This window comes from Aulonocara sp. 'chitande type north' Nkhata Bay, linkage group LG23, assembly GCF_057382095.1.
Source record: "Aulonocara sp. 'chitande type north' Nkhata Bay isolate Kocher_YH1m ecotype deep benthic linkage group LG23, A_spYH_male_GT1.1, whole genome shotgun sequence".
In the NCBI taxonomy this organism is placed as follows: domain Eukaryota; kingdom Metazoa; phylum Chordata; class Actinopteri; order Cichliformes; family Cichlidae; genus Aulonocara; species Aulonocara sp. 'chitande type north' Nkhata Bay.
Window position 1 is genome coordinate 29512583 of NC_141365.1, and position 27273 is coordinate 29539855.

Here is a 27273-nt window from a genome sequence, read left to right on the forward strand (position 1 = left end):
CTTCTCAATCCTGTAGTTTTAGCTGTTGTCTACAGGGTTTTGCTTATTGGTTGTTATTATAGGTGTGCTCTATATCTCAGCAATGTGTCATTCTAGGATGATAGGTTTCAAGCTGGTCAAGTGCCTCTATGCACTTCATTAGTTTAGTTATTCTCTGCATTGTGTTCATCTCACATGTCATTACACTGAGTTTCAGCAAACCTTAAGCTTGATGCAGACTACTGCTTAACAATTATCCACCTCACATCATAACCGATTAAGGTGCCTCTTCATATTAATATTATGTCATTGTTAATATTATCCTCTTTGTCTTATATGACAGCAATAGCATATTATAATATTTTATCAGTGTGTACCACTATACTACTACTGAGCCAATTTGATAGTTAGGATCATCTTATTCAGCAAACAGATAATTTTGAATTCATCCAATCTGCGGTCACATTTGTTCTCTCTGTTGCATGGCGGACCAGGCAGTTCTATTATAATATATTATTTATATTTTATTTTGTATCCATCAAGGGCTTCAGATGACCTGCAGAATCATCCTTTTCCCAAGGTGGAGACAGTTACCTTTTCACACACTGTCCTTGGCTGAACAATGACGCAGCCTTAATATACTTTATTTATGTTATTAAAATATTTTCGTGTGAATTATTTGCTTTATATTCATTTTATACATTGTGGGCATGGTCATCATGCCAACTGTGTTTCATTGTTAATATCACTTTACAGGTTGTTATCCTTGCTATTATTAATTTCAAATACTCTAAAGATAATTTCTACTGTAATTTTCCCTTTGTTTATCTTTATTTCGTACTTTTTATATTTATATCTACTCAGTGGGGTCTGTTTTCAACCCTTTTAAACTACCTCAAACTACTTTGATCTCTAGTTTTCACTTAATAAGGGATTATTATGTTCTTCCTGATATGGGTGTTGCTGCACATGCGGCTGCAGGAATGAGTGATGGTTTACTAAAAGGATTGTGGACACTGCACAGTGTCTTGTCTTCTGGTTTTACTAAACTGGCAGTTGGATTCTGTTCTTCTGACTGTTTATATTTTGTTTTCTTAAATCTCTCTCTGTTTTTGTCCGGCGTCTGGACTTTTCTTTTCTCACCACTGCTCGTCAGCAGGAATGAGTTTTAATTTCACTTGCTTGATTACCCATCTTATTTATGTATTTACTTATTTTTGTTTATTAAGTAATATATACACGATACAGCTGCTATCACCTTCGCTGGTATTAGAGACGAGAGTGGTTGCTCACACGCCCTTCTACTTTCGGACTATTTCCAAAAGCGGTGTGAACTTTACGAGACGGAACTCGACCGTTCTCTCAACTCACCAGCACGTCAGTGAATAGCAGTAAAAGAAAAACACAGTAGGAGCAGCTCAGTCTCTTATTGGACCGTGAAAATTCAGCTTGCTCTGTTAATTAAAACAATACACACACACACACACACACACACACATTCACATTCACACCTATTCGCGCGATCGGAACCCTTATCATAAGGGGAGCTGCCAGTCTTTCTGTAGACGAGCTACTTATTCCCTAGACCCTGTCTAGACCCAGCTGGGGGAGCTACCCAGAGCTCCAAACCTAACCCACAGAAGTGGGGAGCTTCCAGTCGACGAGCTCCAAGCTACCAGCCGACGAGCTACTTTAAACCCACAGAGGTGGGGAGCTTCCAGTCGCGACGAGCTACTTTCGCTATTTTAAATTCCCTGAATTTAAAATACGCTTTTACGCAAGATTGTGTCAGTGTGTCTGTATCTACCTGGTCAGTGTCGCCGGGTCTGGTCCACCTCGATCGGGTCCCACCACCGTGGGTCGCTTTCTAAGACGTTGGCCAAGACTCGAATTTAACGCCCTTGGTCTTTGACCACACACCTAGTGTGTGGGCTGTCGACAGACGAACAACGTGGACTGGTCACGGAGATGGGACACGATGGAGGCGCTCCGGCTCCGAAGGACCAAGAAATGTTGGGGGAAAACTCTGTAAAAAACCCAGGAGAAATAAAGACACAATGAGACAAAGTTACTTTCTTTATCAAACGTGTACACGGGTGAGCTGCTAAGAACAACTCACACCATGCACCGTGGCTTGGTAATTTTTATAGGCACAGAGCACAGAGACAGTGAGAACAGGATAACAAATAATAAACAGATAAAATAAAACAACTCCATATATGGTGCTAGTCTCGTCAGCAGAGAGCTAGGGAAGATAAAACAATCTAAAACAATATGTCCCAGAAACAAGATGTGTTTGCTGGGAAAGTCTAAAAAGATAATTCTAAACTAATCTAACCATAGGCAGAGGGCAGACAAAAGGCATCTTTGTACATTTAAAAGAAGGTAAAGAAACATAGAATCATTTTTCCTGTAACAGATAGATAGATAGATAGATAGATAGATAGATAGATAGATAGATAGATAGATAGATAGATAGATAGATAGATAGATAGATAGATAGATAGATAGATAGATAGATAGATAGATAGATAGATAGATAGATAGATATTTTATACTGTATATTTTTAAAGCTTGAAACAAATACAGGTCACAATGGATTTTTTAAAATTTTGACAGGGATGTCCTGAGCGAAGCTGACTTTGATCTTAAGTTGGTGGCTGTGGCTACAATGTAGCTTGCCATCACCAGTGTGTGAATGTAGTGTAAAGCACTTTGGGGTTCATAGGGACTAAGTAAAGCGCTATACAAATACAGGCCATTTACCATTTTAAAATTAGGTTCTGGTAGTCCATTACTCCTACTGTCATGTAATTTTAAACTATAAAGTTTTCATTAATTCACAGAAAATGTCCTTTTCCCCCCCGTGGACTCACTGTAAGAAAAAGAAAATCTGACACCCCTGATATAAAAGAACAAATGATCTCAAATAATATAAGCAAACCACAAGGCGACTGCTGTTGTGATTTCACACTATATTAAAAAAAATTATTTGAATTGAACTTGAACATGAAATCTAACAAAGCCATCACATTCAAATGAATGCGATTTATAGTGGTTGAGAAATTATCAGATTACCTTTCTGCAAAACACAAAAGAACTGCAAACACTGAAATATTGTTCAGGTTGACTGCAGTGAGCAGTAATCGAGGAGGAAGCAGGTGCTTGATTCTTGGCTCTGACTCTTCTGTGCTGCATGTTTTCCATGAACCTCCGGCCAATCTGTGCACGAAGTAAAACTTGCAACAGCAATTATCTCCAGGAGTTCTTGGCAAAAACGAAGGTTTTTGTAGGATACTATCTGTTTAGGGATGTGCATTTATATGTATATATATGCATATAGTGCTGCAGAACTGTATAACAGTATAAATGTTTGGTGAAAATAATACTTGGTCATGCTGACTCACGCGAAAGGTCACTTTTCACAAGAAAATGTAAATTATTTTAAACAGTACCTATTATGCTCATTTCCAGCTCTATTTTGTTTGGGGGGAGATCCACTAGAGTAGCTTTGCATCCATCACTGTTCAAAATTATCTTGACTTATGTTTTACAAGGCCTCACTTGATCCTCTGTGGCGGAACAAGGTTTTTAACCTTCTTTTAAAGGCACCTTGCCATGGAAGCCAACTTTCCTTTGATTGGCTGGGTTTGAACATCAAGTGGGTGGGGCTTCTGTGCTATGTCCCTGAGATGACCGTAGTGAGAACATCCGGACTCTACGTGCCCTTTAAGTGTTTTAATGCTTCATTTCACCTGATGATTTTGCCATTGATTCATTTTATCATTGCTACAGGTTTTAGGATTAACACACATGTTAAATGAGGGTGAAAACTGGCCTCTTGTATGCCATACATTAGTCTGGTAAGGTGATAATAATCATTTCATTTTATGTTCTGCAAAGGTAATCAATGTCTGTAACTGAAAAAACAGAATCTTAACCTAAAATAAACCTACTTTAACCTAAAATTCATCTGCCCTTGACCTGCAGTTTGCTACATTAAGATTTAAATAGATGGAAGTCCTGTGAATAATATACCGTAGCAAAGTACCATCCGGCTGTAGTTAGGTCAGTGGGGGATTAGTCCAGTGGGAGGTGGTGTTGCTTTGGATTGGAGTGGGCGTGCTCAGTTTCTCTTTCTCAGTGACCATTTAGCTATCGGTAAGCATTTCACGGCGCTTGTATAAATATTCATGTTGTCACGTGTGGGTGACTGGAAGAGCTGGACAGATTTACGTTTGTTTTCATCAAATTTTATCAGTCACGGGCCCTCCGTCCCCCATCCCCCTCGCTCATCACCCTCTCTCTCTATTCTTCTTTCTATTCCCGTTACTCTGCGGTCCACTGTTAACACAGGTCTCGTTGTGTGTGTGTGTGTGTGTGTGTGTGTGTGTGTGTGTGTGTGTGTGTGTGTGTGTGTGTGTGTGTGTGTGTGTGTGTGTGGTGTACCCTGGTAGTTTTCCATGAGGGAAGGTTGTGAGGGCCCCAGGGGAAAGTCTTTACAGAGGGGAGGAGTCAGCATAGGAATTCTGTGCGTGTGTGTGTGAGAGAGAGCGAGAGAGAGAGAGAGAGAGGGGGGGGGGGGGGGGTAAAGTGATTATGATAATGAAGAGGAATGGGTGATGTGGGGGAAGTTACAGGTGTATGCACGTGTATGTGTGTGTGTGTGTGTGTGTGTGTGTGTGTGTGTGTGTGTGTGTGTGTGTGTGTGTGTGTGCACGCATGTGTGAATGAACTCCTACTAAGAAATAACTAGCAGGAGAATGAAAAAAAAGAAAACTCTAGAGTACAAAGGGCATCTTGAGTGTGTGTCCTTCTCGTGTGCAGTGTCAGGAACTGAGATGGTATTGTACAAAAGGTGAATAGAAGCTGGATAGGAGAGACTAAGAAAATGGAAGACAGATAAGAGCTTGAAGGAGAGTGAACTCAAGACAGAAAAAGTGGGGAAATGAAGACAAGGAAATCCTTTGTTGTGATATGCCTGTGTCCTTTCCAAGGACAAGATGACATTCCAGTACCATCATGTGACAAGTCTCCTCCTCTCTTGTCTGTTCGGCTCCTCCTTTCCGACGTTATCGTGTCCCTCCCCTGACATTTTCCTCTGCTCTTAGCTTCTCCCAGCAAGTTGCCTTTCTTTGTCCACTGTGGTGAAGGAGAGGTTAATGAGAAGGTGAGAGACTTTTAAGTGTATAAGGCCGATTCCAGAAAGGTTGTGAGGCTGTGTAAAATACAAATAAAAACTGAATTTAATGATTTTAAAAAATGTTGTGAACCCACATTTTTATTCACATCAGAACATAGAAAACGTGTCATTTTAAGAAAAGAAAAAAGGTCATTTTGAATTTTATGGGAGCAATCTCCAAAAAAGTTAGGACCGGACCATGCTTGCCACTTTGATATGTTATTCTAGCTGCTTAACAGTCCTGGATCTACTTTCTTGTATTTTTCATTTCATGAATGAGTTCAGTTAGTGGTGAATCAGCCTGCACTTTCTACTATCAAGTCATGCTGTTGTAATAGATGCAGGATTCAATTTAGCATTGTCTTGCTGAAATGTGCAAGCCCTTCCCTGAAAAAGACTTTGAATGGAAACATGCGTTGCTCTAAAACCTGGATATACCATCATCGCAGAGGGTGACTTTCCAGATGTGCAATCTGACAATTCCATAGACATTAATAGCCCTTTTCCACTAGAACCTACTTGGGTGGCTTGGCACGGCTCAACTTGGCTTTTAGGTTATTCTGTTAGGTGAAAAACCATAAAACCCCGGCCGGGGTTCCAAGCAATCTGAGGCAATCCAAAAATGTGACGTCAACATACTGCATGCCATCGGTATGCTAGTCAGTGGCATCACTCGGTGAGTCATCCTCTATAAAAATCAAAACCGCCATTTTTGAAACCTAGAAACCAGGAAAATGGCCACACAAAAGACAACACTGTGTTCCCCGAGTCTGATAAAAAGCCAAAGACCAAGCAGCAGGTATACCATCGCCTTGACGTCCTCCATCGTTATGGTGTTCGTGTCACTTATATATGACATCTTGGGACTTTTTGCCACGTTGCTATAACAACCCTACGCACATTAGGTGGTACTCGATTGTAACAGAAAACGACCCAAACCGAGTCGAGTTGAGCTGAGTAGGTACTTGTGGAAAATGGCTATAAAGCTGTCTCATACCAGCACCAATTCAGACTTTTGATAACTGATGACAGATTTACTCATTTTAATTTTTTGACCACAGAAGTTTTCTACTTTGCCTGTGTTCATTTTAAACTAACCTTTGCCACGGAGAAGATGGTGACATTTCTGGTTATGATCCTCCACCCATTTTTCTTTATTCCTTACTTCTAAAAAACTCTGCCAATCATGTTATTGGCCTTTTGCTAATTAACCAAATTAGATAAAAGTGTTCCTCCAGCTGTTTCGGTTTACGTCCCTCTACTTTGTCCTTCTACCAACATATTGAGATGTGTTGCTGCCATCACGTTTTTAGATGAAACAATACTTCTCATGAAATAAGAAAATGTCTCAGTTCAAACATTCAATGTGTTTCTCTTTCATTTAAATGTCTTTTCTATTGCAAGTTTCTATACAGGCTCAGTAACCTTTTTTTTTTTTTGCCTTAACTTTGATTAAAGACCAATAAATAAATAAATAAATTCACTCTAGATTTCCAGTGAAAAACGTTCCAGGAATATATGGTTAAATCCATTGTTTGGAAAACTGAGCATTTCACTTTAGGGGTAATCAGCCCTAATCCACCACCTAGATTAGAGGGGATTTACTCATTATTAACTCATGCACTACAGGTCTGCCAGTTTCATGCCCACTGCTTATTACATTGTAGAAAAGAATATTTCCATCAACCTCAAGAATAACAGGAAAAACATCGCTGTGTGTGGGTGCAGTGATTGTAACAAATTTCAAGAAAATAGAAGAAACTGAAATACATACAGGGAGTGCAGAATTATTAGGCAACTTAACAAAAACAAATATATACCCATTTCAATTGTTTATTTTTTACCAGTGAAACCAATATAACATCTCCACATCCACAAATATACATTTCTGACATTCAAAAACAAAACAAAAACAAATCAGCGACCAATATAGCCACCTTTCTTTGCAAGGACACTCAAAAGCCTGCCATCCATGGATTCTGTCAGTGTTTTGATCTGTTCACCATCAACATTGCGTGCAGCAGCAACCACAGCCTCCCAGACACTGTTCAGAGAGGTGTACTGTTTTCCCTGCTTGTAAATCTCACATTTGATGATGGACCACAGGTTCTCAATGGGGTTCAGATCAGGTGAACAAGGAGGCCATGTCATTAGTTTTTCTTCTTTTATACCCTTTCTTGCCAGCCACGCTGTGGAGTACTTGGACGCGTGTGATGGAGCATTGTCCTGCATGAACATCATGTTTTTCTTGAAGGATGCAGACTTCTTCCTGTACCACTGCTTGAAGAAGGTGTCTTCCAGAAACTGGCAGTAGGACTGGGAGTTGAGCTTGACTCCATCCTCAACCCGAAAAGGCCCCACAAGCTCATCTTTGATGATACCAGCCCAAACCAGTACTCCACCTCCACCTTGCTGGCGTCTGAGTCGGACTGGAGCTCTCTGCCCTTTACCAATCCAGCCACGGGCCCATCCATCTGGCCCATCAAGACTCACTCTCATTTCATCAGTCCATAAAACCTTAGAAAAACCAGTCTTGAGATATTTCTTGGCCCAGTCTGGACGTTTCAGCTTGTGTGTCTTGTTCAGTGGTGGTCGTCTTTCAGCCTTTCTTACCTTGGCCATGTCTCAGAGTATTGCACACCTTGTGCTTTTGGGCACTCCAGTGATGTTGCAGCTCTGAAATATGGCCAAACTGGTGGCAAGTGGCATCTTGGCAGCTGCACGCTTGACTTTTCTCAGTTCATGGGCAGTTATTTTGCGCCTTGGTTTTTCCACACGCTTCTTGTGACCCTGTTGACTATTTTGAATGAAACGCTTGATTGTTCAATGATCACGCTTCAGAAGCTTTGCAATTTTGAGACTGCTGCATCCCTCTGCAAGATATCTCACTATTTTTGACTTGTCTGAGCCTGTCAAGTCCTTCTTTTGACCCATTTTGCCAAAGGAAAGGACATTGCCTAATAATTATGCACACCTGATATAGGGTGTTGATGTCATTAGACCACACCCCTTCTCATTACAGAGATGCACATCACCTAATATGCTTAATTGGTAGTAGGCTTTCGAGCCTATACAGCTTGGAGTAAGACAACATGCATGAAGAGGATGATGTGGACAAAATACTCATTTGCCTAATAATTCTGCACTCCCTGTATTTGAGATTAGGGTACACCAGCAACCTGTTGCTAATTTAGAATCACCAGTTAACCCTACATGCATGTCTTTGTGATGAAAACCAGAATACCTGGGGAGAATGTGCATCACACAGAAAACCACAAACTGACCTGAAGGTTCAACCCCAGAATCTTCCTGCCATGAGATAACAGTGTTTAGCTCCATACCACCATGCTAACCAGGAAACTAACTTTTCTTTTCATGTCAGACATAACGGTGACCACTGACCGAGTCATTCAAGGAAGTGAAGGCAGTTTTTCTGTGGAAGGCAGTTACAAGAATCTCCTTTTTTTTTTTTTAAAGCTTTCTCAACAAACACTGCCACACAGCTGAAACAAACGCTGCATGACTTTTGAAAGGAAGCTGATAGCAATGACTCAGTGCTATGTTACGCATTCCAACATGTGCTTTTTCACAGTTTGTACTTTTTGTGATCATCCCAGTTCAGGACTTTGACATATCTTTTACCTAATATGTATTTAGTCTCGAATATGTTGCAAGTGAGATGCCTTTGAACACATACAACAGTGCGTAGCCATTTTCTGCTTCGGGCAAAACCTTTGTCATAGCAAAACTGGCACAAACAAAATCTTGGTTTTAAGACAACAATTATGTCATTTTAATTTGGTAGCTGCAGCCATAATTAGTGAGTATGTGCATGTTTACAACTATGGAAAGGCATAATGACAACTTAGAGCTATATCTGAAATCAGCAGAGGTAGGTGGCTGAAGGCCTGCGCCCTGGATGTTTATTTTTTGATAACAGTCTCTTGAGACAAACACAAGATTTGCTCAGACAGTTAAGCAACAGCATTTGATGGTCTTTCTTAAACACATTCACTGAAACCAATCTCCTGATCTTTTGACCTTAGTTTGACTCCCAAACAGACTGCATATTGACTCTATGATTGAATTGTGTATGACGGAAACATCACAGCTGAGAAAAACAGACCATGGTGTCAGGATGCAACTTTTTGAAATTCTGCTATGGTTTTTTTTTTTTGTTTTGTTTTGTTTTGGTCAAACAAAAAAGTGAAGCCACATTTTTATACCCAAATTTGAGCCGAAACACCGGACTTCTCCATTTTGTTAATTACCAGTACTGTTAACTTAGGGCAGCAATGGCATAAACTTCACTTTGGGTGGTTGTCTAGTAAAGCAGAGCACAATTTGTGTCTTTTAAACAAATGCCTGGTTTGATTCTGCAGGAGGGTTCTTCCACTTAAAAGGGAATTTTTCCTTCCCACTGTCACCAAATCCCTAGCTCATAAGGGGTCATATGATTGTTGGGGTTTTCTCTGTAGTATTATTGTAGGGTCTAACTTACAATATAAAGCACCTTGAGGCGACTGCCGTTGTGATTTGGAGCTGTATAAATAAAATTTAATTGAAAAAAATTTAATTGAACAATTTGCAATGTTGCTATTCTGTAATAACACATATATTAAATTAAATACTCAGTCTTGACTTTATATTCCTAATGTACTATCTTCGTTTAACTACAATGCATTTAAAACAAACCTTTAAAAGCAGTTTTTGACAGAGGTGGCACAGAGATATTGTGGGAGACCTTAAAACACACAAACTAAAGTAATGAAAAATGTGCTAGTCCCTCTGCAGCAGAAGGTGAAACGCTGGAATAGCGGTGCTTTGAGCTAAATATTTACGTCAGCATGCCTACATGTCTACGTGCTCACAATAACAATCATCACTTGCTGACATTTGCTTGTTTGCGGTGTTCAAAAAGCTTAAAATTTGCTAAACACAAAGAACAACAGAGATTGGCTCATATTTGTTTGTTTTCACACATATTGGCAGATTTACCTGATGATGGTTCTTGATGTGACGTAGAGAGCCACATTTCATGGTGACCAAAACAAGTACTAAAAAAAACCCTTAAGCCTTAAGGTGATTGCTGTTGTGGTGTACAAATAAAACTGATTTGAATTAGTGTGAATGTGTGTGTGAATGGGTGGATGACTGGATGTGTAAAGCGCTTTGGGGTCCTTAGGGACTAGTAAAGCGCTATATCAATACAGGCCATTTACCATTTTTTTTATTTTATTTGTACACCATGACTTTGGTAATGACTGGAATTTAAATATTCCAGTCATGACCAAAATAGAAGGTTGAGTCCAGGAGCCATTGGACTGATGTTGCCACCACAGACTGAAAGACCTAAGGACTGCCATGATGCAACAGTTATATAATACTTTACCTGCAGGATGCATCAGTGTCAGAACTCCAGGTGTTATTTTTTTGTCTGTAGATGACAAGTGTTGAGCTAGAGCTGCAAGTGCAGGCACGTGGGCAAAGCTTGCCAAAGAGACGTTCAGTGCTTTCAGACAGATAGGTGTCCTCAGATTATGTAAAGGATCTATTTTAACCCATGTTACCATGTTGACCCAAACCTAACCAAACTGTCATCAAAAAAGGCCTGAATTTAGAAGTCTTTCAGTCTTTAGGGAATCATCCAGAAAACCCATAAGACTTGTGGTGAGAAGAAAATCACTAGCACATTACTTGCATGTGGTGGTCATTTTGGTATGTGTCTGTTAGCAAACTAGCTTGCGTCCACACTGGGGTTTGCACATTGCAGTATGTGTGCATGAATGTGTGAGAAAGAGTGAGCTCAGACAGTAGCTCTTTGTTGCTGTTGCCAGGATTTTGGATCAGCCAGGCTGAAAGTGCCTACAGTGACTCTTTCTTCCTTTATTCTCTCACTAGTTCCTTGTGCCACTATACTACAGTGCACAGTGCTGGGAAATGTAAAACTATAACGTCACATCCAGTGCTGAAAAGAGAAGTCTTACATAGCTTTTAATTTCTATTTTATTTGTTCAGTGGTTACATTTTAAAAGATTCAAATCATTTGTACATTAGATATTTTACATTCTGTCATCGGTTGTGATCAACCCCAAATTAAATATCTAATTTTTGGTGTGAGTTCTTACAAAATGGAAAATTAGTGCAGAAATGTATTAAAACATGTGCCAGCGCACGTGAAAATACAGTATTTAATAGTTTATACAATTCCACAAGCTTGAAAGTCAATATTTAGGTTACCACCTTTGTTCTTCAACACAGTCTGAACTCTTTTAGGCAGCTTTCCTGTCATTTCTTTAAGTAGTCTTCAGGAATTGTTCTCCAGGCTTCTTGAAGGACATTCAAATCTCTTCTCTGGATGTTTCTGCCTTTTGTTCTGTTCTCTGTCAACATGATCCCACACTGCTTCGATAATGTTTAAGTCCAAGTTCTGGGGAGGCCAATCCATGTCTGATAGTGCTGGATTGGCCTCAGATCAGGGATGGGATGTGTTTCAGCATCAAGCTCATTATAAGCACATGAAGGAATGTGTCAAATAAACCCTTAATCTTCATCTGATGTGCTAAAGGATTTGCATTTGTGACTTTGATGAATATGAAGTTGTGAAGAATATTAACACAAGCTTTAGGAAAACTGCACATGAAAGAAAAAAATCTGTCAGAATCATTAAGACAAGTATTGATTCCCTATTTACTTCTGTACCAACATGGTTCAGTTTCAACTGCCTGTTTGCAGCTTTGACCATACAATAATAGCAATAACCTGAATTAGAAAAATGCATCCCTCGCCCTGTCTGTCTCTTTCTCCCTCCATCTTCCTTTTTTCATTCCTTTAATTGCAGCGGGTAATCCTCAACCAGATTAAATGGATGTGCAGGGTCTATGTGCGTGCGCCTGTGTGGTCTGAATGAACGACACATAGATCTCTCAGAGATTACATGATCCCTGTCATCATCTCCCTGGGTGAAACTGACGAGAATCCAAATCCAATTTACTCTCCACTGACGTCCACTCGTACCAGGAATACGATCTGGCAGCTTGTAAAGCAGCTAAACCGAACCACTTAGGATTTTCTTCATGTCAGAGAGGATGCCATGTGCGTTGCCGTAGCCTAGTTTGATTACACTTTGATCTGTCAGCTGGCCTATTTCTAGCTGACACGGCAGCTGATTTGAATGTTTACTAATTACACAAGCATTTTGTTGTGGTGCAAACAGATTTCAGAAATTCTTTCATCTCTCTTGGCCTGCAAGGAACCAAGCTTCTGGTAAATGGTTGGTTGTAGAAACTGCTGTGGACGCCCTCTGTTTTATGCCTTATCTTCTCCTTTCATACACAATTTGACCTGGTTTTTGAATTTCCTCATTCAGGTGACTGACTTAACCATTGAAGAATATGCATCCATCAGAAGTCACATCATCAACACATCCCATAACATTACTTCCACCATGTTTGATAGATGATGTGATATGCTTCTTGATCTTGTGTTGTTCTCTGCTTTTCTATATTTTTCTCTTTCCCTCATTCTTTATCTTGGTTTCATCTGTCCAAGCATCTTTTTCCCCCTTCTGGCTCTTTTAGAGGTTTAGGGTTTTCTGTATAAGCCATTCCTAGGCTCAGAAAATCCCCTCATTCATATAATCAACTTGATTCATTTCTTTCCATCTTGTTTTTGTCCTACTGGCTTCTTTGCCAGTCATGTTGATGTTATGTCATTCTTTGATATTGGTGACAAATGTGGTCTGACAAACTTCAACACCATCTTGGACTATATCTGGCAGCAATAATCCTTTTTGTGGTGTTCTTCTGGAGGCACTAGTTCTGCTGAGGGACTCCAACAAGAACCTGTAGGAGGTAGAGAACTGATCCAATGTAATAAATTAACTGAAAATGTCAAGTAGACCAAAGACTACCAGCTGCAGTTAGAGATGAAAGACTTACTAGAAAAAACTCTAGTTATTTATTTACTACTTACCAGGTAAACTATTCACAGAGGAGCACCTTATAAATAGTAGTGTTTAACATATGAATGGGAGCTGTGATGCATGGACAAAAATATTTAAAAAGTAAAATGTTGCCAACTAAAGTGATGGGATTAAAAAAAGATTAAGAAAACTACTTTGACTGTTTATTTGATTTTTAACGTTCTGATAAAGACTAAAAAAATTATTAAGGTGATGGGACCAAGTACAGTCCAGTTTTGAGTACTTATTAGTTTGCTAAAATGGCAGGCTTCTAATTTAAACAAAATCATATTTAGTACAACTAATTTAGGGCAAAGGTTGTTTTTTTTTTTTATAACAGTAGTCCTCTGTTTGATGACAGAAAACAAATATGCAGCATTTAGCTTCATATCCATATATTTTTTTCTGACCTCATTTGTTTTTTTTTTTCTATATTTGTATGAAGTGGAAACCAAGAGAGACAAAAAGTTGTTTTTTGTTTTTGTCCCTTTCATTCATGGCAGCCTCAACAAGAGTCTGTTTTCTCTTTTGTTGACCTTGGCACAGATATCCCAGCGTGTCCACAGAGTCTCTGACTTCTTCATCTGGAATTACTCTCTGCAAAGAAACATTTATGTCTGAGGCTATGTAGCATGTTTCTGTGCTGTACTTAAATTTTTATTTTTTCTGTGAAAATTGGCCATTCTGTGTCTGTTTGATCAAAAGCAACCCAAAATTACTGCTAAAACTGAAACCTAAAAATGCACATGCTGAGCTAAATTCTAAACACCAAGAATAAATTACAGTCCTCCTTTTTTCAAGCTTTAGACAAACACCTAAGATGGAAATTTTGAGTATGTGTGTGAAGTCTCTTTTAGGAGTTATTAAGTCCTACTGGGAGTATGTCAGGCTGACTTAACATTATGAAGTTTTCTCTTAAATGCTGGCAAAGTAAAACTAATATTTTAATTCAACTTACTTTTACTCAATACTTTTCATTTTGACTCGGTGTACCACCCCAGTGGATTTTAATTCAAGCAATCACAATGTTAATAAAGTGCAGACTTTCAGCTTTAATTCAAAATATCTAACTTGCATTAACTGTTTATGAATTACAGACATGGTTTCTTTACTAGTCAACTGGCTAATAAGATGTTTCATGGCCAGGTGAGACTTATTGCCTATTCCAGAACCAGTTATACAGATGGTAAATGGCCTGCATTTGTAAAGCGCTTTACTCAGTCCCTAAGGACCCCAAAGTGCTTTACACTACATTCAGTCATTCACCCATTCACACACAGCCAATGGCAAGCTACCAGATACTGGTGGTGGTCAGAGGGCCCGGTGGCGCCTGTGTCCGGCAGCCTCGCCTCTGTCAGTGCGCCCCAGGGCAGCTGTGGCTACAATGTAGCTTGCTATCGCCAGTGTGTGAATGTGTGTGTGAATGGGTGGATGACTGAATGTAGTGTAAAGCGCTTTGGGGTCCTATGGACTAGAAAAGCGCTATACAAATGCAGGCCATTTACCATTACCATTTACATTGTAGCCACAGCTGCCCTGGGACGCACTGACAGAGGCGAGGCTGCCGGACACAGGCGCCACCGGGCCCTCTGACCAGCACCAGTATGCAAACATGGGGTTAGTATCTTGCCCAAGGATATTTGGCATGCAGCCAGGAGGTAGCCTGGGATCGAACCACCGACCTTCTGATTAGTGGCTACAGATAAAAGAGTTGGAATTGATTCCAAGCGTTGAAATTGCATTTGGTAGCTCTTCACTCCAAAGTGATGTAAGTGGAAGTGAAAGTGGCCAAATTCAACCTGCAACATCAAAAGGCCTTAAAGACCACAGAAGAAGTCTAGGAAGTGGATGATCACAGAAGTATTTCCATGGTGAAGAAAAACAACTTCACAACATCTGACAAAGTATCACTGTCAGGGTCTACAGGTTTGTCAAGGTTTACAACAAGGTGCACAGCGCTGATAAATGATATGACATGCAATCTATACTTTCTGCAAATCGATGATGACCCAAATCATACTGCAAAAGCAACCCAATGTTTTCTGAGGGCAAAGAAAGGGGATATTGTTCAATGGGCAACTCAGTCACCTGATCTGAACTCAACACAGCTGCTTTTCAGTTCCTTTAAACAAAACTAAATGCAGCAAGACCGGCAAACAAGCAGCAACTATGGGTGACTGTACAGCATCTCAAGAGAGGAACCATGATGTTTGTTGACAGCAAGGGAATAAAAACAATTCTTATATTTATGAAAATAGTTTGTGCAATTACTTTTAGGGCTCTGAAATAGTTTGGTTAAAACCCTTGAATTAAAGCTGAAAGCCTGCACTTTAGTCGCATGTTGATTGTGTTATTTGCAGTCCACCTTGATGTCATGTACAGAGACAAAATCATAAAAACTGTGTTATTACAACCTAACCTAAACCTAACAACATTATTCACCTGGCTGTCCCAATACAGTGTTCCCACCCTACCTTCTGGGAACCATTGGTATAATGTACTGAAGTCTGTAATCCAGCTGGGCTTTTTAGTATCTTTACTTGTCTTTGAAGTTCATGTTAAAAGCTCATTACAATTTTATAATATTGTTATAAAGGTACAGCCAGTTCTTATCTCTGGGGTGTCAGTTATTTCTGTTTGGTCAAGGCTCCTTTAGGTGCAACGTGTGCTTTGGTGGCGGTGCTCTGAAGTACTGAGTTATGGCATGAGTGAGACTCGGCTGTTACTTCCAGCTCATTTCTTCAGCAAGAAATATTTTAGCTTTTCTCACATTCAGTGTAAAGTTCTTATTTTTCAATGGTATTGGTAGCAGCTTGATTGGGTCTTGGTGATGTATATTGTGGTTGCTCTGTTTAGGCCTGAATGTTTTTATGATAGTATTTGTGTCATTTCCACAGTGTGTCTTTTTTTCCTGTCTCCCTCAACAGGCCGTGGCAGATGGCTGCCTGTCCCTGACCCAGAGGTTTCTTCCTGTTAAAAGGGAGTTTTTCCTTCCCACTTTTGCGTGCTTGCTCATTGGTGTTGTGTGGTTGTTCATGTTTTCTATCTATTTTCTTTATTATATCTCTTTTATTATTTTACAGTCTTTACCTTACAAAATAAAAGTCGGTGCAATAGCATCAGCAAACTCTTAATTATCTTACCTAAAACAATCTGATGCATTTAATGTCATTTTAAATCGTTTTTCACCTGGTCATCCATGTCACATCCTCTTTGTACTGCCCCACAGCTTGGGAACGACGGTTGGGAAAGACAAAGCATTGCCGATAATACTGATGCTATCACTTTTTTTCCCTTGGGAATTGAAGGCATTACTAGTCAGTGTTTTCATATTTGGGTACACTGCAGGGAGACGCTTCTGCACACATTACATGTTTTAACAGCCTTAAGCTCAGAGAAAATCTGTCATGTCATTATTATTTTTGCCCTGAAAAACATAACCAGGTAAGGAAAGATATTTGCCAATCAAAATTTGCATTATAAAAAAAATCATTAAAAAAATGTAAATATTTTTTAAAAAATTAATAAAAACTATATTTATTTTAAAATAACTGAAAGTAATAATTCTGATTCAAAAAATATTTAAAAGTCTAAATAATCTTTCAAAATAATACTTAATATAAGACCATGATACTCTAAGGACGATCTAAAAAAAATTGACTAACTCAAGCAATCAAAAACTGCATTTTGTTGGGTATCCACATGAGTAACCATATATTCACACGTTAAAATCCCTGACTGTGCAGAAGAAATAAACATTACTACATATAAATAAATAAAATTAATATACAGCTTTTCTTTGGTCTAAAATAAGCATGTCAACATTAGCTTTTAACAGCGTTGTCGGACCTATGATCCAAAATTTTTCAGTTGTCAACTGCGTTTTTCACAAACTTGTGATTGCTCATGTTGGTTATGTCCATATTTTATATACAGTTGGTGGTCTGCCCCCATCTTCATCATCATGAGATAATACAGATTCCCACAGAGTTTAAGTATCTCATGAATTTTGCTATGGCTTTGCTAGGTTTAAGGCCTTAACCTTTGATGCATAGAGAGTTAATTTGACTGCGAGCATGTTGTAGATGAACAAATATACATGATGATATGTGCTGTTACAGCACGAGGATTTACTGTCTCAGTGGGGTGGGAAACATGCTGTTCTTATCCCGTGGCTGTAATTTGGTTCAACTGTGGTTGCATTTTACATGTCTGTGCCTTTTTTCTCATCACTCCTCAAGTGAATGTTTTATATCAAATTAAAAATAAACTGCACAAAGTCACATTTATTTAATGGATATTTTTGATTCCAAGTATCTGTAGGCTTTGTGCTGTCTTGTACAAGACCTTGGGCGGGGGAAGGGGTCCTGAAGAAATCTTGAAGAAGCCTACAATAGGAATAAGATGTAGCAAACAAGTCACACATTTTGGCTGTAATCATATGATAGCTTCTCAAGTAAAGAACAGATGTATGTATATTTGTCAGGCATCTCTGGAGGAGTAGAAATGACAGCAAGGCAAATGTTCTCACATGTCAACATGGGTTTGACTGTTTGACTGTCACCCTCGCTGCAGGAGTGGCTATGAGGAGGACAAAGCACTAAAATCTAAATCTTAAGAATCACTGGTCTGTACGTGTACTGCACTTGAGTGTCCTTTTGCCATGATAAGTTATTCTGAAATTACGTTTTATAGTCCTTGCAGGTGGCAGCACGGTGGCATGGTGGTTAGCACTGTTGCTGCACAGCAAGAAGGTCCTGAGTTCAATTCCAACATCAGGCCGGGGTCTTTCTGTGTGGAGTTTGCATGTTCTCCCCGTGTTTGTGTGGGTTCCCTCCGGTTACTCCGGCTTCCTCCCACCGTCCAAAGACATGCAGCTTGTGGGGATAGGTTAATTGGATAATCCAAATTGTCACTAGGTGTGAATGAATGTGAGTGTGAATGGTTGTCTGGCCCTGCGACAGACTGGCCGCAGGGTGTACCCCGCCTCTCGCCCCATGACAGCTGGGATAGGCTCGAGCACCCCCCGCGACCCTGAAAAGGATAAGCGGAAGCGAATGGATGGATAGTCCATGTAGGCAGTCAGTATGTTGGCACTACTATAGACGGCTTAATGTTAGCTTTCTTGCCCCAGTCAGGACTTTATAGCGCACTCACTTACATGTTGCATATCCAGGTTAAGTCTCAGTTTAGGGAACTTTGAGACCCTTTTGCTATATTTTCAAGGGTAGATTTTAGTGTGTATTCAAGCCCAGTGTTGAATCCCTCTGACATAAGAAATTCTTTAAATGCACAGTCCTGAATGCTTGCTTGATGGCAAGCATCTTTTGAAGGAAGTATTCCAACGCCATTTGAGAGATATAATCTCTCCAGTAAGTCCTGGGTCTTCCCTGGTGCTCTCCTGGGTAGACGCTTCACACCTCACTAGGAGAAGTTCAGGATGGATTGCAGTCAGATCACCAAACCACCTCAGTTGGCTCTTTCGAATGTGGGGAAACAGCAGCTCTGCTCTGAGCCCCTCCTGGATTACCTCCTCACACTAGCCTAAGCCCAGTCACCCTTTGGAGGAAGCTCATTTCTGCTGATTGTGATGCTTTAAGCCAATACACCCAGGTGATGGTAGGAATCTGGAATGGCCAGTCTAAATTCTTGGCTCTCCTATTCACAAATCCTGAATAGTTACATTAATCGTTACATTGAAATGTTACATTACATAAAAATCTAGGGAAGTATTCCAGAGGCCATTGTCATTCTGAAAAATTATGCCATTGCCAATCAAATCCTTTCCAGATGGTGGTATTGCATGGCGAATGAAAGCCTGATGGTACTTTTCTGTGTTCATAATTCATTAGCTTTATCAAGATCTCCAACATCACTGACTGAAATACAGCCCAAACCATGACAGAGCCTCCACCATTGTTCATAGACTGTAGACACTCACTGTTGAACCTGTCTCCAGTCTGAACTAAAAATGTGAAATTTGGATTCATCACTCCATCAGACATATTCCCACTGATTTTCCAGTTCTTGTGGAATGTGGCATACTTAGGCCTTTTCTCACTGGTTTCAAAATGAGGGAAAAACTCTCCAAAGACAAATTTTGAAAGACCTCCAGCAAGCAAGCCTGGCTGCTTGGAAGTAAAATATAAAGAAATGAATGGTGGCTCAAGACGTTTACACAGTTCTGTACGTTGACCTGTTTCTCTACAACACTTTAAGAGGTTATATTTATGCATTTGCATGTACATTTTTGCACACACTTTTTTAAATTTCTGGACATGTGTCTTTACAGTTATGTGAATCTTCATCATGAATGCTTTATACCCATTGTACTGTATATTTTGCAAAGTTGGCTTCCGTTATAATCACTTTTCTTAAGCGTAAGTACAGCTGTTCACATTGCTGCTTTTTTTTAAATCTAGCACTTCAGTGTCTTTTAAATTGCTTGGACCCCGTGCCTCTGCTGCTGGTGTTTCCCCTAATAATATTCATGTTAACTCTCATGTAGTTGGTAGTACAGTAACGTTCTAAAGGCCATGTTTTACATTTTCAGCTCCCACGTTGTTTGTGTATGACAGAGGATTGTTTAGGGTTATACAAGAGCCTATAATGCCTTAATTGCAGAGCTAAAACCTACATTATCTCCATAAAATCTCTGAGGGAGCCACTTAGGCTCAATCATGGTTCACTGTTTTGGTTTTATTGATGCAAGAATTGCATAATTTCCGTGTGGGGGGTGAACATCCCAAAGACTCAAGCATCCACATGTACAAACCCTGCAAATGAAAGTCTAAACACTAATTTCCAATGTGTGTGCTCGTGTTTTTGGATAGAAGGTGTGATCATATGTCGTTAAGACAAAGTTATCTCTGGGTGTTGACATGACGGGCACATTTTGTTCATTAGCATCCCGATGACTTTCAGATCACTACACCACAAACCAATATCCTATCCTGGGTTTGACTGTACTGCGGTGAGCTACAGCTATTATGAGTTGATATGCAACAGTGTGTGAAAGCAGAAAAAGTCTCAAATGGTTTTTGGCTTTAGTTAATGTAAGGGAGTAGCAGGCAGCAAACCAAGGCATTCAGCATTTTATGTTAAACACGGTGGTTTAGCATAGTAAAAGGCATTGTAGAGCAGCCCTTTCTTAAAGTAATGCAACCTTGAAATGCATTGGACGATCTTTTTTTTTTTCATAAGGGAAGTTCAGAAAGCTTCAGGCTCACTGGATTACTTCCATTGCAATCCAAATTGTATCTGTGCTATGTGCACCAGTTTACTTCTCCTTTCACCTGCACCCTCACAAGATAAAAGTCCATTTTAAGCATCAAGTCCCTACTTTCAGCCATTGTTAATGAAGATTTGAGGAAATAAGTCACCTTCATAGCTGGATTCACTCCAGTGTTTCTCAACCTCAAGCGGGTGGAGACATCATAAACACATAAACGCTTCAGGTAAAATTAATGAGCAAGAAAATGTAAATTGTTTTCATAATGGCAGAATGAGGGGTGAAAGTCAAGTGGAAGACAGGAGGCAGTTTGTGCAACACATAGGGTTTGAGTGATCTTTAGCCCCCACATGGTCCTGCCCTGCCCAGCCACGGCTCCACCAGGTCAGGTATAAAGGTGTGCCAAACTGATGCCACCCATCGTCCCTGCTCTGGAGAGGGTGGAAGACAAGGGAGTGAAAGAGACAGTGCAGGTGTGAGAGAGAGAAGTGGAGGAGGCAAGTTTGACTTGTAAGGCAGGAAGATTGACTGCTGTTAGACTTGAAATACAATCATGGGATTTGGAGTAAGTACTGAAATTTTATCACAGATTTTGGCCTTTAAACTTACCTTAAGATTAGGTTCTGCATTTCTTTTCAGGTTTGAGCTCAGTCTAAATTTTGGTTATTTTGATAAAGAAATAGAATTTCTTTTGAGATAAAACAAAAATACTTCTTGTCTTTTCCAAATCATGAGGTTATTCTTGGGGCTAGGTTTGGAGTCACCATCAGAGATAACCTAGATCTCACAGGGCTCAATTTATCGTTTCGTGTTAATGTCAGTTCTCTTTTTTCTAACTTAAATTTATTTTTACAGCTTTGGCAGCATTATAAACCCAAGATTATCTGGATCAAGATTAAAGAATTTCGCTCTTCTAACAGTTATTAACACCGGTGTCAGAGCATGTTTGAACAGGACGGCTGACCTGACTTTCTGCTCTTATTTTTGCACAACAGAAGAGGAAGCTTCAGGGCAATTTCCCCCACATATGTTCAGTTTTATTAATGCCACATTTTGTGCCACTTTCTTCTCTCCAGAAAGGAAAGGATAACTACAAGCTGGCAGCAACGTCAGAAAATGGAGGACAGAAAAGCAAGAAGGCTAGAAAGAAGAAGGACATGGATGAGCTGAAGAAAGAAGTGGACCTGGTGAGTACTCAGCTCACGTGCAGCCGCTCTGTGATCATCTGTAACTTGACTGGCTTGATGTCATGTAAGAAAAGTGAGAATTTTAAGCATACAAAACTACTGATAAATAGTTTGACTGTGTCACAGAAAGAAAAAGGCATTGAATAAACGTTCGTGAACTTTAATGACAGTCACTCGATTGCTGCCAGTGGCCACAGCAATGATGCAGTCACGGCTGAGGCAAACCTCTGCTTTGGCCTCATTGCTGGTCTCATGAGATGTAGGTGTCTGAGCCATATTTCATGAAGATTGCTGCTTACATTGCTGGATGTACACTCCCATGTTATTAAGATGCTGTCAGCTATAATTACCTTCTAAGTCATGTTTATCTAGATTGGTTTTTAATGCTGAGTGAGTGAGAGGCTCTGTTGTTGTTGTATTGTGTGGTTCCTTAGATCACATCAACTCATCCTTCATGCGCAAACAGCAATTTTCTGCTGCTACATTCACATAATAAAACACATGTAATAAAATGCATGCCTGCCTGTGGGATTTTGGCTTGTTTTAATCAATGTTTCTCAATCTCTTTGTTTTTCCTCTCCTACTCTCAATAGGATGATCACAGGTTAACCTTGGAAGAACTTATCAGGAAATATGGAACTGACCTAACCAGGGTGAGCACTTCAGACGGGCTTGTGGGTGTCTAGTTTTTTAGAAGTGTGTTTTTTTAGAAGATAATCCCACAGGTCAAGGAGGATTTCATAGTCCAACATGAGGTTATAAGTAGAGGTGACACAAAACCACTTTTTAATGTCTGATACCAATACCGATATCATAAATTTGGATATCTGCAGAAACCGATATGAATCCTATACAGTCTATTTTATAATCAATAAAACTGTTTTTTTAAGTTCATGCTAACTTTAAAAACTGTAAAAAACAAAACACTAAAGCTATTCTATTACACCCAAAATATTTTGCAGTTCAGCAATACTAATCTTTTTATTTAAACTTTTAGCAGAACTTTAAATCGAAGTATTTAAAGTAATATTCAAAAATTAATTTAAAATGCAATTTTATGCAGATTTCAAAAATTCTTTGGTTCTGAAAAAAAGAATGGACCCTTTTATTCTTAAAGCTTAACATAAATAGACATCCAGAGTGGAAAGCAGTGCAAATGAATGCAAACACGGCTTCTCACAACACTCATCTTTTATCAAGATGGATGTCAGTGTAAGCTAATGAATTTTGTGTAATTTCCATACAAAACATGAGTATGAAAAAAGTGTTTTTCATATTTTGTTTTCGAACCACGAAACTGTTTAACCATGTGTCGTGCCAAAGTTGATATCCCTGACAAAATTTGTTTCCCCTGCATCAGGAGCACACGCAGGGCTCTCCAAATCACGGGCAAACACTATCCCACATTCTGGATTTGAAGCTCACAAACACTTCTAATAACGACTAAATACTGAAATTTTGGAGATGTTAGCTCCTTATACAGTGAAGTTATAGTGGGATACAAATAATATCAGGCTGATCCTGCCACAATATGTTCCCCCCCTGCCTAAATCATGGACAAAGAGTATCCCACATTCTTCATTTTTAGTTCACAAACGCTTATAATGACTAACTAGTCCTAAAACTTTGAAGGTTTTAGCTCTTTATACAGTAAAGTTACATCTATTTATCAGATAAAATGTCCTTTATTTGTTAAAATAATCCCATCCGATACCACATGAGAACAATAAATATGTAAGTTTCTGTTGTAACCCTCAAACTGAATGGTACTGTTACGACACTCATTTTTCACTTTTTCACAAAACTAAAAATTCACTACTTCCACGTCTAATTGTCTGTAATGGAGGCAGAAAAAACTGGATCTGCACTCCGTGCCCAGCGAATGCTCGCAACGCAAGAGGTACGAATTTTGTCAGGGATACCTACCTTGGTACACCTGGTTTGGCAGCACATAGCGAGGCTCCAAATGCTTTTAGTGTGAACTCCAGACCGCCGACAGGTCTCGCACACAACAGTCACTCTATCATGTGACGCATGCTGCTCCGACGTGCTATTTCATTACGTGGGTTACGCCATGTTGCAAGTTTTGTGAGATGTTTTTGTGATATTTAATGGATCGGATTACTTTTTTTTTTCTCCCCGATATCCAGTAATTTAGATCAGGATCAGACTGATACAGATACTGTATATCGGATCAATCCTTCCCTAGTTATAAGCACATGACTCAGGACAGTCAACAGTTTAGTTTACTTTGTCAAATGGACTGGTACTTATATAGCAGTGTTTCCCAACCTTCTGGAGCCACGGCACATATATCACATTAGAAAAATCACACAGCACACCACCAAGCAAAAATGTCACAAAAAGCATATTGATCATTTTTCCCCGCACACCAGGTATAGCGGAATTGGCTCAGTTTGTCCCCAGTATAGTTTGCTTTCTTCTAACCACTACTCATGCTAGGGGCGTCGTCTGGGTTGGAATTTTCTCCAAGACCCAGGTCAGATTGAGTACTTTTCTGTTGCTATTACGCATTGCATTCTTTCACTCAGAGCATGACTATTATGTAATTTCTTCTTCTTCTTCTTCTGTTTTACTGGCAGTTGGCAACCCATTCAATTAGAGCAGGTAGTTGTACTGCCCTCTAGTGGAAGAGAATGTAATTGTTCTGCCCATTACTCACGCCGGACGCTTAGAGTACTAATCAGGTGGAACCAGGTAATATTCCACGACACACCTGATCATTGGTTGGGAAACACTGTTATCGAGCACCTTTCTACTTAATATGGGCATTCAAACTGCTTTCACCCAGTCACACACATATTAATACAGTGCTTCTATCTTTACTAAGCACTTTTATCTAACATGTCAACATGTTCGCACTCTGATAGGTACATCGGGGGTAAACTTGGGATTCTGTAACTTGCCCAACGACGCTTTGACACATGGACAGAAGGAGCCCGAGATTGAGTCATGGGCTATGTGGCACTTAGCTATTTGTTTCTTTAGCCTACTTGTAATTAGCTTCCTGCCTTCATTCATTCCAATTAAAAGCTGGTAGAGGAATATTGTCTCTGTAAAGTAACATCCATCCATTCTTTTCTGTTTAACCAGTCGTCAGGAGACTGGAGCCTATCCCAGGCTTTGCTTCTTGACTCTTTTTAATGCCACATGTGGCACAAATAAAATACATTGTCTTTATAGTCCCAGATTACTTGTGGAAATGAAGAAGTTTTTTTTTTAAACAACTCAAGTGAACTTACAGGCAGTTACATTAACAGGTTAGACAGATGGTGAACTGGACCTTTAAAGTATCAATACATACCACACTACAAAAGGCAGACTTGGATACTATTCAATAGTAGCTCCATGTGATCTTCATCAAGCTACAGATAAACACACAGAATGCACTGTCACACACCAATACGGACCCACCTAATGATTGCTTGAGGCTGATTATCTCCTGGAATCTGACCTGTCTGAACAGTTTCACTCATATAGGGAAACGGGCTTTATTGACTCTGCCAACAAAGAAAATAGTAGTAAAAAAAATTCCCCGTATTTCTTCAGAGGATTTCATAGAAACAGACACAACCTGATCACTTGGTAGTCTTCGCGCCCACTGTTAATTACAAGACTTGATTTCCCATAAACATGGATTTCTCTTGTTGTCTGTTCTTAAGGAGAAGAAGCTGTAATTTTAAGATTACTGAGGTATTTCGGCTTGTGGTTGTTTTTTCTTCTTGGTTTTCCATTAGGCCTTAATTCACCATTTCTTTGGATTTAAATGCTGTACGTATTAAACTGAAATGTTCTTCTTCTTCATTATGTTTGTCCTTAAGTCAGCAAAGATTAAAAACTTTTTAGGAACAAGGGAAAAACTGGAATCACACATTTTCATATCAGGTTTTACACTCATCCAGGCTGGAGAAACTGATCAGGAAGGCTAGCTCTGTGGTCGGCATGAAGCTGGACACTCTGGTGACAGTGGCAGAGAAAAGGACATTAAAGAAACTGCTGGACATTATGAACAATGCTGGGCATCCTCTGCACACGGCCATAAACAATCAGAAGAGTCTGTTCAGTGACAGGTTGCTTCTCCCCAAGACAAGAACTAACAGACTTAAAAACTCCTTTGTCCCACACGCCATCAGACTGTTTAACTCCTCTCTGGAGGGGAGAGGGAGGGGAAACAGGAGGACAAAGGAGAGGGGAACAACTAAGCTGTAGTGCCTCTTCACCTCACTGTACAATACCTTGTGCAATACTTTTTGTAAATAGTCAACAGTGCAATAGACTCAATACTTGAAATGTGCAATTCACTTGTATTTTTATTTTTTATTCCTATTTATTCTATTTATCCCCTTTGTATATTTTATTTATATTTGTCTCTGTATTTATATGTGTGTGTGTGTGTGTGTGTGTGTGTGTGTGTGTGTGTGTGTATATATATATATAACAATTCTGTAACTGTAACTTCGGTCGTTGCTGTGCTTTTTTTGGAAGTCGAATTTCCCAGAGGAACCCACCCGAGGGATTAATAAAGTTCTATCTTATCTTATCTTATCTTACACAGCTTAACCTTTCCTCTTACCTTTATCGTTCTTTTTAGGGTCTCTCCTCCTCCAGAGCAAAAGAGATCCTGGCCCGAGATGGCCCCAACGCCCTCACACCTCCTCCTACAACACCTGAATGGGTCAAGTTCTGCAAACAGGTAAGAGTCAAACATCCTCCCCTTGCAAACCGGACCTGTGGTGGAATATCCAAATAGTAGAAATGCAAATTAAGTCTGTGTCACTGTAAACCAGTACAACCAGCAAAGCCTGATTGTTATTTCCTCTTGTTTCCAGCTGTTTGGTGGTTTCTCCATGCTGCTGTGGATTGGTGCCATCCTCTGCTTCTTGGCTTATGGTATCCAGGCTGCCTCAGAAGATGAACCTGCAAATGATAACGTAAAAATAACATCTTCAACTAGATTGTTGTATGTTAAACAGTGTTGATAAGGTCACTTTTAAAAATGTATTCCACTACAGATTACAGAATACATGCCCCAAAATGTATTTTGTAACATATTCTGTTACGTTACTCAGTGAGAATAACGTATTCTGAATACTTTGGATTACTTAATATATTATCATGCTTTTTACAACTACATGAATGTACTATTGCTCTGTGATTTATGACTATTACTTGGTTACCCGCCATACCAATACCAATATCAACTAGATTTTTGAATCTTAACATAAAATGAGTAACAGTAGGGTGGACATTATGTAAGGCTTCACTTTTTGCAGCGGTCTCGTATTGAAAACTATTCCGTGCTTATATAAAACAGGTCCGCGGCTCCAAATCGTAGTAAAGGGACCTCTGGCTAATACATTGGGCTCTGTGACTGGCTCATAGCCAAAAATTAGCTTTACTTTGTTGTTCCGGTCAGCTTTGCTAGCGAGAGACAGAGAGAGGCGTTGAAAGGCTGCTCCAACGGAACTTATTGTTTTGGAGGAAAACACGTACACGGTGTACAGTCGAGTCTTAATAGAAAATTTACAACTGGGCTAGTCAGGTACTCTTTTTTTGCTGCAGTGGTTATTATTATAGTTACATGCTTCCAACTCCCGTTTCTGGTCGGTGACAACTCGTACTTTTCCACTCTTCTTTTTCTCCCTCCTCGCGCTCACAGACACATAACAGGTATGGCAGTCCATTCTCCCTGCAGCACAGACTACACTGC

At 39.7% G+C, this 27273-nt stretch overlaps 1 protein-coding gene across 2 annotated transcripts in view; it reads left to right on the forward strand.

The window, feature by feature from the left end:
* The window catches only part of LOC147302065 (sodium/potassium-transporting ATPase subunit alpha-1-like), a 68860-nt gene that overhangs the window by 30243 nt on the left and 11344 nt on the right, over positions 1 to 27273 (forward strand). The window contains exons 1-5 of one of the 2 annotated variants that reach the window (XM_086283794.1): positions 20787 to 20920; positions 21432 to 21542; positions 22136 to 22195; positions 26155 to 26256; positions 26393 to 26494. In XM_086283794.1, coding sequence (XP_086139920.1) covers positions 20909 to 20920; positions 21432 to 21542; positions 22136 to 22195; positions 26155 to 26256; positions 26393 to 26494 — 387 coding nt within the window. In that variant the 5' untranslated portion in view covers positions 20787 to 20908. Of the gene's footprint in view, positions 1 to 20786; positions 20921 to 21431; positions 21543 to 22135; positions 22196 to 26154; positions 26257 to 26392; positions 26495 to 27273 lie in introns of those variants that run through there. The other variant, XM_086283795.1, reaches the window with a different exon arrangement.